Below are 13871 nucleotides of genomic sequence, written 5' to 3' on the forward strand. Positions count from 1 at the left end.
TTTGATAGTTGTTACAAAAACCTCTTTAAGAGAGTTGTCAAAACCAAAAGTTGCATGACTTATCAAGTTATCTTTTTTTAATATGCTTGACATTTGTCATCATCAAATCTAACTAGAGATTATACTTGCATATCACATAGATTCACATTCTCCCCCTTTTTGACAATGACGACACATCTCTCAGGGAAATGGTAAAATAGAAAAAGATAGATTGAAAGTATTAGAGTGGTTAAACTCTCTCTCACATATAAAGAGACTATAATATAATTCATTTTAAGAGTATATTTCTCCTGATTTGGCATTATAAAAAAGGTGGATAAAGAAACATCACATAGATCACAAATATCACATAGAGAAAAAGGAGAAAGAGAAGAAACACTTAGTCGATTAATTAAGGCATGATTGATTTAAGATTCCTAACTTAACTCTTATGAAAAGAAGCATTCTTTAGGTATATAATTTTAAAATATAAAAAATTGACAGTTGATAATGTTGGACAAGTGACTCCAAGCATCAGAGGAAAGGTGAATTGTGGTATTTAAAATTCACGATTAATTTAAAAGGTTTATTACTTAACAGAAAATTGTGTTAGTATTTTCAAGATCAGAGAGAAAAGCAGCAGAAAGTAGAACACCAAAATAAAAAATAGGAATTAAAAAAGATAAGGGTTAGATATATCACACCAGAGAATTATCCAGGTTCAGTCGAACCGTTGGCCTAGTCCTGTCCCCAAGAGATCTTCTTGATCATTTACATGTTATGTCCATAAACCTTTGATATAAGAGAATTGAGAGATTTTTCATTGGTTTATCCCTCCAACCAAAAGAGAGTTTATCCATAGGCTGAACTCACGAACCAAGTAGAGATTTTCCAAACTAATCTCAATAACCACACATAACTTTTCCACTAGTTGTGATTCTAGGGAAGCATAGAACAATGACTTCTCATCAGAATGGACATTTTCTAGCAAATCTTCTCATCTTGAATGACAAAAATTATGATAATTGGTGTAAGCATATGAAGGTTGTCTTCTACTATCAAGACCAGTGTAGTCAAGATCGAGTGTTGGGTCTTAAGATCTTACGATCTTATGTGCTGAAGTTGCCTTTTTAGTGATACGATCTTAGAAAAAACTTGTTTGTGCACTTTGTGGTCAAGATCGAGTGTTGGATTTTAAGATCTTACGATCTTACATGCGGAAATTGCCTTTTATATGACTATCATGATATGGGAATACATAATATCTTAGATGATTAGAATTATTTTATAGATTTATGTTTTTTGAGCTACTTATTTTGAATAAAGTCTTTTGAACTTGTTAAATTATGGAATGATGGTTATGAGTTATTAATTAAATTGATTGAATTTTGTGATTTATGAGTTATTTTGTTCTTGTATTATAAATTTCATGTTTTTGTGTGTATGTATATATGTCAATTACCATTTTGTCATTTGGTAAGCACGATCCTAGTTTTATGATCTTTTACCGGCGGTCCGATCCTACTTAAGATCATGTGCTTGACTATCTTGATCAAGATGTTTGGTATCTTGTGAAGAATGGAGTAACACCAATTGACAAGAATGTCATGGATCAACAAAAGATTTCACATAAAGATTTGAAGAAGAAAGATTATAAAGCTCTCTTTATAATCCATTAATGCGTTGATCCATAAACTTAAAAAAATTTGTGATGTAGACTCATCGAAGGAAGCATGGGATATCATAGAGAAATCTTTTGGAGGTGTTGAGAAGGTGAAAGAGGCGAGGTTACAAACTCACAAAAAACATATAAGTTGCTTCAGATGGAAGAAAGTGAATGTGTGGTTGATTTCATCACTAAGGTAACAAGACTGGTAAATCAAATCAAGATGTATGGAGAAGTGTTGACATCAAGATCAATAGTTGCAAAAATCTTAAGGTCATTACTTCCAAAATTCGATCATGTGGTACTAGCTGTAGAAGAATCGAAGGACATGTCAAGCATGACAAAAGAAGAGCTTCAAGGGCCAACGGTAAACGCTGGGTAGCCAAGTGCGGTACCACCTATAAGTAATTTTAGACAAGTTTCCTTTGAGGTGGATACCTAAATCCCTGATTCAATATCACCGGAGTCTGCTCAGGGTTCCAAACCAGCAGCGAAGTATCTTTTCTACGATACACTGGAATCGGATCGCGGGAAGAAAGCCAGCCTACCGACGGATATGAAATACAGGGATTCGACATTCAAGAATTTTCTCCCAATCATCCTATCTTGTGTAAAAATAGCTTCCAGACATATACTCTTTCTCCCCTGGAAGATCTTTAAAAAAATGAATAAATATAATTACAATTTGATTCTTCGTTATTATGGAGAAAATAGAATTTCCTTCTTCGTCTTTACAGTAATGAAAATCACTTTTGCCATTCGAATGGTTGATTTGCTGCCTAAATTAGTGGACAGAGATCAACTCATACGACTAAACTTATCCGATCTACACATGTCATCTTGAGGGAAGTGTTATGAGACAAAACTTGCTGACCACATCCTTGTTAAATTTGCTAACAAAGTTCTTGTTAGTACTTTATAAAAATGTAATTTCATTTGTTAAGATTTATTTTTATAATTTAGTTCTTCGTGTATTTCTATTTAGTCTGATTTTTGTAAAAAGAAAAAAAAATGTACACATTACTACGATAAAAACAATTCATTCTCTAAAGATTATTTAAATAAGGTCTCGAGTTTGAGCTTTGTAATTGAAAAAATGTGATTGGGTACAAAGACTCTACTAAATGTGGTTACTCAGATTATTTGGTAAAAAATTAATCGTCAATAAAGTCCCTAGATACAATCATAATCACCAACTGATATAGCATGGTAAAGATGAAGCATGACACCAGCAACTCAAGGATATATCAAACTGAATAACTAGATTCAATCCTGTCAACTATCAGTTAGAACTCTTAACAGCATGACACCAGGTACAATTTCAATGTATGTTTGGCAAAGAAAATTTCATGCCATAATAACTAAAAAGTGAACCTTTTCATCCACAAGACACTATTTACACTAGTAACTTCAAGATTATGAACAAGAGATAGACACAAATGGTAATTAAAAAGACTAATGAACTTATTCAATGATTGTATTTTTGTTGGACAGCCTCTTTCTGATCTCCATGATGGCCTCATATCTTCTTTTGGTTAAATCTTTCATTGTCTCTTGATATTGACGTTCAACTTTCTCTAACTCTATTCTTAACTCATCCTCAGTTTCATAGAATGAGTAATTGTTGCTTTCCATGCTCGAAAACTTGCTCTTTTTATCAGAGGATATCCCAATCTCAGATGCATGCGAGGATTGACTCCATCCATTCACTGTAAGTAAGTTAAAGTCTGTGAATCCTGACCTAGCAGACATGAATGAAACTGTGGAAAAATTCTTATCATTAATGTCAGATGTTGCTGAAGTGTATGATGTTGCAGAATATAAATCATTTGTGTTGGTTGCATGGGATAAAACATCTTCAAAAATCACATTATCGATGTTTTCTTTTTCGGTCAATCTCTCATTCGAGGTTGAGGGACCTGCATATTCTGCCACAATTTGGCTAGAATCTACTGAGTTTTGTTTGTATTTTGCCAAGAGCGGATCTTGTTTCTGTTGGCTCAGATAAGCTCGTTTACCATTTGGAGAAATTAAGTGATCAATAGCTACACAAGGCTTCCAATCAGGAACCAATGTCGTCAGTAACAGATCAATCAACTCGGCGATGAAAACAACATTGTGCTCGGCAAGTTCAAGTTGCTCTACCATTTCTTTTGACACCGAGATGGCTGTATCACTATCGAGGTAGAATATGAAATGGATATTTCTTGCTCGCCCTGCATTTAGATGTCAGAGTACATAACTTTCTACTATCAAATTCAAAACACAATTAATGAGAGTAAAAATCAACTAAATACTAACCACCCTGATTAGTTATCCTTAGAACTAATGACACGGAATTCATGTCATTTTCTTCACCTTTGAGAAAAAATCTATCACCTCCCACCAACCTTCGTATCTCTATACATGGAGAAGGTGGTGCATCATCAACAGAATTATAAAATACAGTGACCAATGGTTGCTCATTGGTATCACCAAGATCCATTGATATGGATCCAATTCGTGCACTAGCAGGACCTTCTGACATCAGACAGCGATTTACAAAGCCTCCGAATTTAGGTAGAACAATATCTGGTAACGGAAGAGGGCGACTCTTTATTGAACCATTCACTTCAAGAAAAGGGTCCATAAGAAGCTCCTTTGCCGACAGTCTTCGAGATGCCGGGACAAGACATTTCTCAATAAATGATTTTATTTCCGGATCTTTGATTTTAGAAAGAGAAACCGGCTTTATGCCCTGCAACACCAAACATTATATGACCCAAGTATATCCTTGTAACAGCCTAACAAAAAAGAATATTGTTGTTAAATGAGAATAATTACAGATGAAACTTTCTTGTATATCTGAGCAGAGTTTCTACATTCTCGGTAAGGATACTCGGAAGTAGCCAACTCCAGCATGCACATCCCAAAAGAATATATGTCAGCCAATTCATTATAATTTTCATCATACAATTCAGGCGCCATAAACTCCGGAGTTCCTATTAGGATTACGCATCAAAAAATACAATTAGTGAAGAAATCAAATAGCAGGGAAGCAGAAAACAACAACAACAACATCAAGTAGAATCGGCTACATGGATCAACTTTCGCCATACTGTTCTATTCAGAACTATGCTTCTATCCAAATTATGTTTGTATTCTAACTTCTCATTACATATATGAGATAGAAAAACTTAATTTTGTATTACTCGTTTTAATGACATAAAGGATTAAAAGAAACTAATAGGAAAAATGTTACAAAACATAAGAACATACCAATTACACTCTTGGCATTATTGTGCTTCAAGAGAGTTGCCAACCCCAAATCTCCGATCTTAACTACTCCTTGGTGACCATTTATAAATATATTATCGCACTTGAGATCCCTATGTATAATAGGCGGGCTATGATTGTGGAGGTAAACTAAACCCATCAAAATCTGTCTCGCCCATCCTTTAACAGCTTTCATGTCAACCTTCTTGTGTTTCTTTCGGTACCTAAATCATCCATCAAACCCACTAACAAAAGGGCTAATCTCACAATAAAAGATAAAAACAAAATTAAAACACATTTATAAAGGATAGTGAACACACTGTCTCAGGCTCCCTGAGGTGAACAACTCAGTTATCATGTTAACATTCCTTTGCTTGTCATCAATCCATGAATTGTAGAACCTTACAATGTTACTGTGCTTCAAAGATCTCAAAAGATGCACTTCTGAATACAGCCTTTCTAGATCGCCCGGCGATTGTAATACCTCGTCAATCCGAACTTGGCTCCACGCAACTTCAAGCCCGGTGATTTCATCAAATGCCTTATAGCTAATTATCCACAAATTAAGGAAAATAGATACACTATAACCACATTGCATTACAACAAATTAACAATGCATCCCTAAAACAAAGGATACACAGTCTTGAAAGCTCCTTTGCCAATTACTTCTTTATACTGTAATGATTGCAAAAACTAACATCAACATCAAATTAAGAAATGAAAAAGGAATAAATAAATAAAATGCACATAAACACAAGATTACAAATTACAATACCCTAAGGTAACGACAAGTAGGATCAATTTCAATGATATCAGGATCTGGAGGCTCAAGAATGACCGAACCTTCCTCGGAGCAATCCGTGTCCGCCAAACTCATCTAGAAGGTGCTATAATTCCTTTTCTAGAAATCAAACGCAACAGATTGTAAGCATTTGGGATGATGCATGAAAGAAAATGGAAAATTGGGAAATGAATAGTACCTTAAAATAGGAACAGGGGCTTCTGAGGTGAGTTTGTCGGGAGGAATCCCGTAGAGTTTAGAAAGAGAAAAGGGCATCAGAGTGTTGTTTGATGAATGGATGAATGGGTTATTACTTATTACCAATCCATCACCCCTTCTTCTTCCAACACAACAACATAACACCTTATCATTTCTTTCTCTAAAAACAGTTAAAACGTGCAAGACACTCGTTTCTAATATTTTCCAAATCCATTATATCTATTTATACTTTATCCCTCTCTCTCACTATAATTATCTCCCCTCTCCCTCTCTAATTTAATATTAAGTCAAATTTTATTTATCTTACACTTGAATTCCAAATTATCAACATTCTTTTCAAAATCGAAAGATAAACACACCAATTTTTTTAATAGCTTAATAAAATTTATTCACATACTTATTAGATATTTTTAAATTTAATTATTAATAAAACTACAAAGTAAACTTATATACATTTTTTATCATACATTTTATATATATATATATATATATATATATATATATATATATATATATATATATATATACGGTATTAGATACTATAAATATCTAATACAATAATACATTATTAAATAAACGAGTAGAAGACCTGTGCATAGAAGTTAATTCTTAAATACAGAGGATTCAAATTAAATTTATTATTTTTAACCTTTAACATAGAAGTTTGCATTAAATAGAAATAACAAAACTAAAATGACCAGATCTGAATGGAAATTAAATAGAAATAACAAAACTAAAATGACCTGAATGGAAATATTCCATTACTTTAAAGTACATTGAAAGTGCATAACATGGTTATGCTCAACATAGAATAAAAAAAAGTAATAGTAAGTCTTTGATTCAAATGATATAGTAAGACTTCTTTGAAGCAATTGAAGAGATGATATACCTACAAACATGAGAAATGAATTAAGAATTGTTATGATTAAAAAAGGGGAAAAATTATTTTGACATTGAAAGAATGACATACATTTGCATGGTGTCATTTGTATTATTTCTTCAAAAATAGTAGTGTGTGAAAGCAGAATAAAAAAATGGAGGTGTTAGGAATTATAGTAAAAAAAAATGTTATTAATAAACTTAGTAGTTTAAAAGAAATAGTAAAAATGTATCTAGATCCATGTTGTGAAAAACTTTTTTGAAGAAAATATTTGTTGTTTGAGTCGAGGAGTAGTTGTTTTTGTCTTGTATTAAGATTTTCAACCCAGCTTTACTCTTAATTCTTGAAATAGCAACATAAAATTGTCCGTGACTGAAAACATTCTTGGGCAAATAGAAACCAACATAATCCAATGATAGACCTTGAGACTTGTTGATTGTCATAGCAAATGACACTATAATTGAGAATTGTATTCTGATAAGTTTAAATGACCATGGAGATTGAGAAGGAGACAAAGACATTCTCGATATATAAATAGTGTTTTTAATATTTGTACCTGAAATTATCTTTGCTTCTATTACATGGTTGACTAACTTTGTAACTGTCAACCTTGTATCATTGCAAAGCACTTCTGATTGATCCAAATTCCTTATCAACATGATGGTTGTGCTAATTTTCAATTTCAATAAATGGTTAGGCAAACCAAAAAATTTCAGACAACTTAAGAATTCTAGCAATGGAATCACAACTCAAATATTCTTTACACCCACCTTCATGAAAAAGAATGATTATTAAAATATAAATATTTATATATTTGAAACAAAAAAAGTATACAACTCTCAAATATCCTATATAATAGATGTACTTCTCTAAAATAGGCACTTATAAAGAAAAGAGTAATCATGTATCATCCATAATCATTCCTATAATATGAAACTAGCGTCCAGACGGGTACTCTGTGCCCGTCTGTCCGTTTTTTTAATAAACACACGTGAAAATATAGACGATATTATTTTATTTAATGTTAATTTTAATTGGAAGTTCTATAAGAAGTTAATAGTAGGAAGTTATGTGAAAGATGATAATAGTGATTTCAATAGAAGTTATTAGAAGTTATTATGTAAGTTATCTAAGGGTAAAATTGGTAGAAAAATATGTTACACCAAAATCAAATTTTCCCTTTATATATTGTTATAGATTAAAATATATCCACGAAAAAATAGTAATAATAGATATTAAAATATACCTGAAAGAAGATTAGTTATGTAGTCATTTATGTCGTCAACTATTTCAATAGTTGATGCTGGAATTGCTCAACACCGAAGGAAATCTGGATTTGTGTAATTTTGAAGTAGATTTGGATAGGTACTTGTAACAATTGCTCGAATTGGATCTACAAAATCTCTAATTAGTAACTCTTCAGGAATATCTATTTCAACATAGCCATCATTGGGTTTTGAGACTTTTCCATTGCTGACTTGTAAAATTCAAAATGAGAATAGCATAATTTCTTCTTAAATGCCTAAGTGAGAACCACTTTTCAACCTCATATTTTTAGTTAGATTCAGAACTTTGCAATGATCCCAAATATATGATGCATTTATTGTTGCATGGACAATATCAGACATAGTACCTCTTGGTACAACTGGTAAAATTTGTCGGAAATCTCCACAAAAAATTACAACTTTGCCTCCAAAAATTTGCTGACATTCAACATTGTCATCACTCATCATATCCTTCAATAACTTGTAAAGAGCTTCAAAACAAAATTTATTAGCCATAGGTGCTCTATCGCATATAATGAGTTTTGTTACCTTTAAGAGATTAATAAGATCTGATTTTTTTCTCAATGTTACAGATGGAAGATTCCAGACATGAAATTGGAATTTTGAATTTTGAATGTGTAGTTCTCCCTCCTAGTAACAACTAACTTGCTATTCTGTTAGATGCTACATTCAACATAATATCTCCTTGACAACGTAAAGCAGCAGAAAGTGTGTATCACATGAAAATCTTTACAGTCCCACCATTACCATATAAGAAAAATAACTCCACCATTTTGATTTGTGACAGCTTGCATAACTTGTCTAAAAATGTCAAGTTATTCGTCTAGATTCAAAAATAACACATCATCAAAGTTGATACATTAGCAAAATTTAAATTTGCAATTCCTGAAGCATGTTATTTTAAAGAATCCAAAAGTGACATAGAAGTGCTCAATATTATTTGAACTTACAAATATTTCAACTTAAATTAGACATGTAACTTATTAAATTTATAGCTTGTTGGTAATTTACTACATTAATTTGCAAGACAAAAATTAATTATAGAAAAAAGTGTAACTATTATTGAGTTCAAAAATAAATAATTTGCAATAAATTCTATAGGATAAGTAATTCATACAATACAAATGATAAGTGAAAAAATAATTAATATATATTTCCAAAAATCTACTACATGAATAGTATTAAAATCTTAATGGGAACAAAAGTTTAGAAGGTATACCATAACTACTGAATATAATGAATATCATGAATATATAATTCCTAAAATCTACTCCATGAACAGTATAGAATAAGTATTGCACATGTGTTTAAGTTGATGAGAATAAAGATGAACAACTATTATAGAAGGTTTAATAAATCACAAAGTAATATTATTGAAATAATTGTAAAATCAATACCTGTTAATGATTGAAATAGATTATGATAAATTTTTTCTTGAGTCTTGATATCATATTGTCTTGCATCATATATCAATTTATTTTCAAGAAAGTCAGTGACATAATTATTTGGATATGCCATTGGTTTAAATTCTTTCAAACTTCTTCTATTTTTCTGCAGCTTCACAATTTCCATCAAAGTGAGTCGTTGAATATCTTCATCTGGCAAAGTTAAATCTAAAAAAAAAAAGAGAAAGGTTAAGTAATGAAAAAAGTAGATTGATTTTTTATCACATAAAATTTGAGAAGTGAATAAAAGTGTTGTCAACAAAAGTGTTGTAAGCAATAAGATAGAAGGTGTAAAATATAACTTATTGTTACATTGATATAGAAAATATGTATTCATATAACCTGGATTTTGTGACAATATTATTTGTTCATATAAAATCTCATATGATATGTATTAATATAACATGTTTCGGTCGATTCATTGAAGCTGATAATAACATTGTAACAAAAAGTTTGCACAAAAATACTCTAGAACCCCAGTTATAAGCCTATTTTATTGCCTCAATGAGCTCTTTATCATCTTGTAGAAAGCTCATTGCAAAATATGCTTCTCTAAAAGTCTTGTGTTTGATCCCCTTAATTGTCTTTAAATCATCATAAGATTTTGGCCATTTCTTCACAATCAACAACATCCTCATATAATACAATGATCTGGTTGTTGGTGAGACCCAAATGAGTCGGTCAATTGTGTAACCTCTATTACGTGGTTTCCAACACCTTTTTCTCTTGTCATAAACAAATTTTGACACAAATTATCCATATGTTAAAGACCTTTCTTTTTCATATTGATTATTTGCGAGAAACCAAGATGTAAACATTGATTTTGTGACACTTGGTTTAAGTAGAAGAGTACCTATTTGTTCAAAATCTTTGTAGTATACAAGATTCTCTTATTCCATGTGAAAATACAATCTATCAACAACTGGTTTTCTACCATGAATTGAATAAGAGAATATTCTCCAGTAAGCTTCACTTGGTGATACATATCGACAATCAAGGTACTGCTTGATTTCATCAATATTTCCATCTTGACCAGTGTTATTTGGAACGATAACAACTGGGATCCTATCAAAACCCTTATTGACATATTTGAAAAGATATTTAATTGAAGTACTTTGATTACACCACTCCATATTTATATGTGCCTCATATTTCATCAACAAACTTGGGTTATGAGGTACAACATGACCACTATGTAGTGTGACTCCGTTTTTCTCAATTGTATTACCTTGATCTCTCCTTCTATAAACTGGATATCCATCTTGATCAACAATTATGACATCTTGAAATTTCTTAGGATAGTACTTAGAACACTTACCATCTTTCATGCAAGGACATTTAGGATTTGCTAACCCACAAGGTCCATGTACCATGAGGGTTTTCACCAGATTATACAGTTTTTGATGTTTCAGTGGATCGGGAACTTCAACATAAATGATTTTGTATATGTCTTCAGGAGTGGGATATTTATTTGATGGATGCAAGAAAATAAGAATATGTGCATGTGGGAGACCCCTCTTTTGGAATTCAATTGTGTACATATTTGAAAATAAGATCAAATGTTAAAAATATATATAAACACGAGAATCGGGTAAATTCTCATACCAAAAATACTATTTTATAACTTACCTATTATACTAATACAATAAATAATCGCCATATATATGAAACAACCATTTATATATAAACCATAGGTAAAGTAAAAGGATAGTAAAAAAGAAATGATAGACTTACATGCGGAAATCTTGCCTAAAACACATTTCTTTGTCACGTCCGCTAGGAGGTTACCAAACTTAATTTTAAATATTCTAGCAATGATATCATGTCTATCACGTGGCTTAAAATTTAGAGGATCGCGCAATCTTTGAATTTCTGGTCAATTTAGGTTGCATGTAAATGTAATGAAAAGATCTGGAAATCTCACCTTACTACAAATTTATATGCCATCATAGTACAAATGATCCATAAATCTCCGACTCCCACATAAGGTGATGGTAATTGACTCTTTTTTCTATGTTTGATCCATGTGTTTGATCTTGCTCTACATTTAGACTTGTATACTTTGACACTCTTAGTTTGGACTGATTTTTTCTAATCCAATTAATTCTCTCCTTCAAGCATTGTGTAACTGTCCACCAAAAACGGTTGAAACAATCTCCTGGACGATAACAAAGTCTTGGCCTCATCACACCTACTTTGGATTCTAAATGCTATCCATTCTCGAATAGTTATTCGGTTCCTTTGATTGTCATAAAAAATGTCAAGATCTCTATGTGCAATGTTGTCTATATAGCCATCCTCTCCATAAGGAAAAATCAATGGATATTGATAAGCCAAATAATCTGGATGAAACTCATCAATGCGTTAAAGTTTCCCCTTTTTGGCTTGCATTATAATGTCTCTTTCCTCAGCATTGTCAATATCACCAACAATTAAAGCTGCCACTTCATAAACAATTGATTGATTGTACAATCTTCCATAAGTAGATCTAGTTGAAATCAGTTTGAGTTTAAACTTGTGGACATTGCTGTGATTGAGCCATTGTCTAACCATTAAGAAACTTTTGGCATATTTGTTATATGTGTATAACATATCTGACAACTTTTGGATAGTCTCGGGAAAGATGTTATTTTTTCTAGAACAAAAAAAAAATTAGTATGCATTATGCCGAAAATAAGATATATGTAAACAAATTAAATGTTTGACTACATGAGACCATCCATTCTATTTGTAACTTCATTTTCAGTGTCATGTATGTAAAGTTGTGCAAATTTGGGTGGATGGCCTTCTGATGGTAATAAACTACCAATTCGGTGGCAAGCTTGTCCTTGGATTCTAATAGTAGGTGAACCACGACCAATATTAAATTTGTTGTCCAACTTAGCTCCCGGTGAAGTGAAAGCAAATATCATGTTGTATGCCTTTATTTGTGATTGGAAATTCTTACTACCCAATGCATTGCGATCAAACATGAGATGTGATAAAGGTTGTAGTGGATGTTTTAAAAATGGAAGTTTGACTTTACCATTTCCACAACATAAAAAGAATTTTGGATTTGCTGAATGTTTGTGTTTGTGTCAGAAGAAACGATTCGTTTGTAAACTTCTGTATTTTATTAGAATGCAATTTTGGACTCTTATACATACAAAAAACTTTAGCTATTCTACTAATTATGATAAATAGTAAATACTCTTAATTTTCCCACTGTCTCTTAACCTTCCAAATCTCTCCATTAACTTATTATTAAAACCTACTAACTCTAACATTAAAGTTTATTCAACAAAACTCCTCTGTAAACTTAAATGTTTCTTCTATTCATCATGCCTATCAATTTCTTCCCTCTGTCGAAGACTTCTTTTGATAATGGTTTTATGAAAATGTCTGCTGCTTGGTCCTTACTTGCTACATGCTTTAATTCGACACTTCCTTCCTTCACGTGTTCTCGAATAAAGTGAAAACGAACGTCAATGTGTTTGCTCCTTTCATGGTTTACTGGATTCTTTGCTAACTCAATTGCTGACCTGTTGTCAACTTGTATTATTGTAGCATCTTTCTGTTTTAGTTCCATTTTACTCATCAATCTTCTGAGCCATATTGCATGACAAACACACCAGGATGCTGCTACATATTCTGCTTCACATGTCGAAAGTGTTACTATTGGCTGCTTTTTAGAAAGCCAAGTGAATGCAGTATTTCCCATGAAGAACACATATCCAGAAGTGCTTTTTCGATCGTCTATGTCTCCGCACCAATCACTATCAGAGTAACCAACCAACTTGTATTTCTCTGAATTCGAGTAAAACATCCCAAGTGACACTGTTCCTTGGATGTACCTCAGAATTCTCTTCAATGCCTTCCAATGTGTGTAAACTGGCTCCTCCATGAATCGACTTACAATGCCTACACTTAATGAGATATCTGGTCTTGTACATGTGAGATAGCGAAGACTTCCTACCAAACTTCGATATTTTCCTACTTCGACACGTTCTCCTCCATCAAATTTCGACAGTTTTGTTCCTGGTTCCATTGGTGTCGAAGCCGGATTACAGCTTTCCATCTTATATTTTTTCAAAATTTCTTTTGCATATTTTTCTTGTGAGATGAAGATTCCTGTTTTTTCTTGTCGAACTTCCAGACCAAGTGTAGCACCTCAAATTTGCACCCATCATTGTACATACATTTTCATATTAGGACATAGCATATCATGTCCCATTGCATAGCATTGCATTGTCCCTTTGCCTGAAGTGCAAGTCAATCAGGAAATTAGGTCAAACTGATCAGGAGATCAGTCAACCAAGCAAGCAAGTGCATTTCTCAAGGAGCCAAGGCCCTAGGGTTGGTCCAACAAGTTCACATGACT

General features: G+C 32.3%; 3 protein-coding genes across 3 annotated transcripts; all 3 read right to left on the reverse strand.

Annotated features, from left to right (window-relative positions):
• Positions 1-2890: 2890 nt before the first annotated feature.
• On the reverse strand, positions 2891-6103 carry LOC127079814 (probable serine/threonine-protein kinase WNK6). The gene is made up of 8 exons (XM_051020183.1): positions 5881-6103; positions 5676-5801; positions 5538-5575; positions 5221-5448; positions 4904-5124; positions 4469-4626; positions 3947-4382; positions 2891-3861 (listed from the first exon to the last, which is right to left on the reverse strand). Exons 2-8 carry the CDS (start codon positions 5775-5777, stop codon positions 3110-3112), a joined length of 1935 nt encoding a protein of 644 aa, XP_050876140.1. The 5' UTR covers positions 5778-5801; positions 5881-6103; the 3' UTR covers positions 2891-3109.
• A 4298-nt stretch (positions 6104-10401) lies between these two features.
• LOC127079401 (uncharacterized) lies at positions 10402-10884 on the reverse strand. Its single transcript, XM_051019781.1, has one exon. It carries the CDS (start codon positions 10882-10884, stop codon positions 10402-10404), a length of 483 nt encoding a protein of 160 aa, XP_050875738.1.
• Positions 10885-12809: 1925 nt separating this feature from the next.
• Positions 12810-13568, reverse strand: LOC127079402 (secreted RxLR effector protein 161-like). Its single transcript, XM_051019782.1, has one exon. The coding sequence runs from the start codon at positions 13566-13568 to the stop codon at positions 12810-12812; it is 759 nt and encodes a 252-aa protein (XP_050875739.1).
• Positions 13569-13871: the final 303 nt, after the last annotated feature.

This window comes from Lathyrus oleraceus, chromosome 5 (genome assembly GCF_024323335.1).
Source record: "Lathyrus oleraceus cultivar Zhongwan6 chromosome 5, CAAS_Psat_ZW6_1.0, whole genome shotgun sequence".
NCBI lineage: Eukaryota > Viridiplantae > Streptophyta > Magnoliopsida > Fabales > Fabaceae > Lathyrus > Lathyrus oleraceus.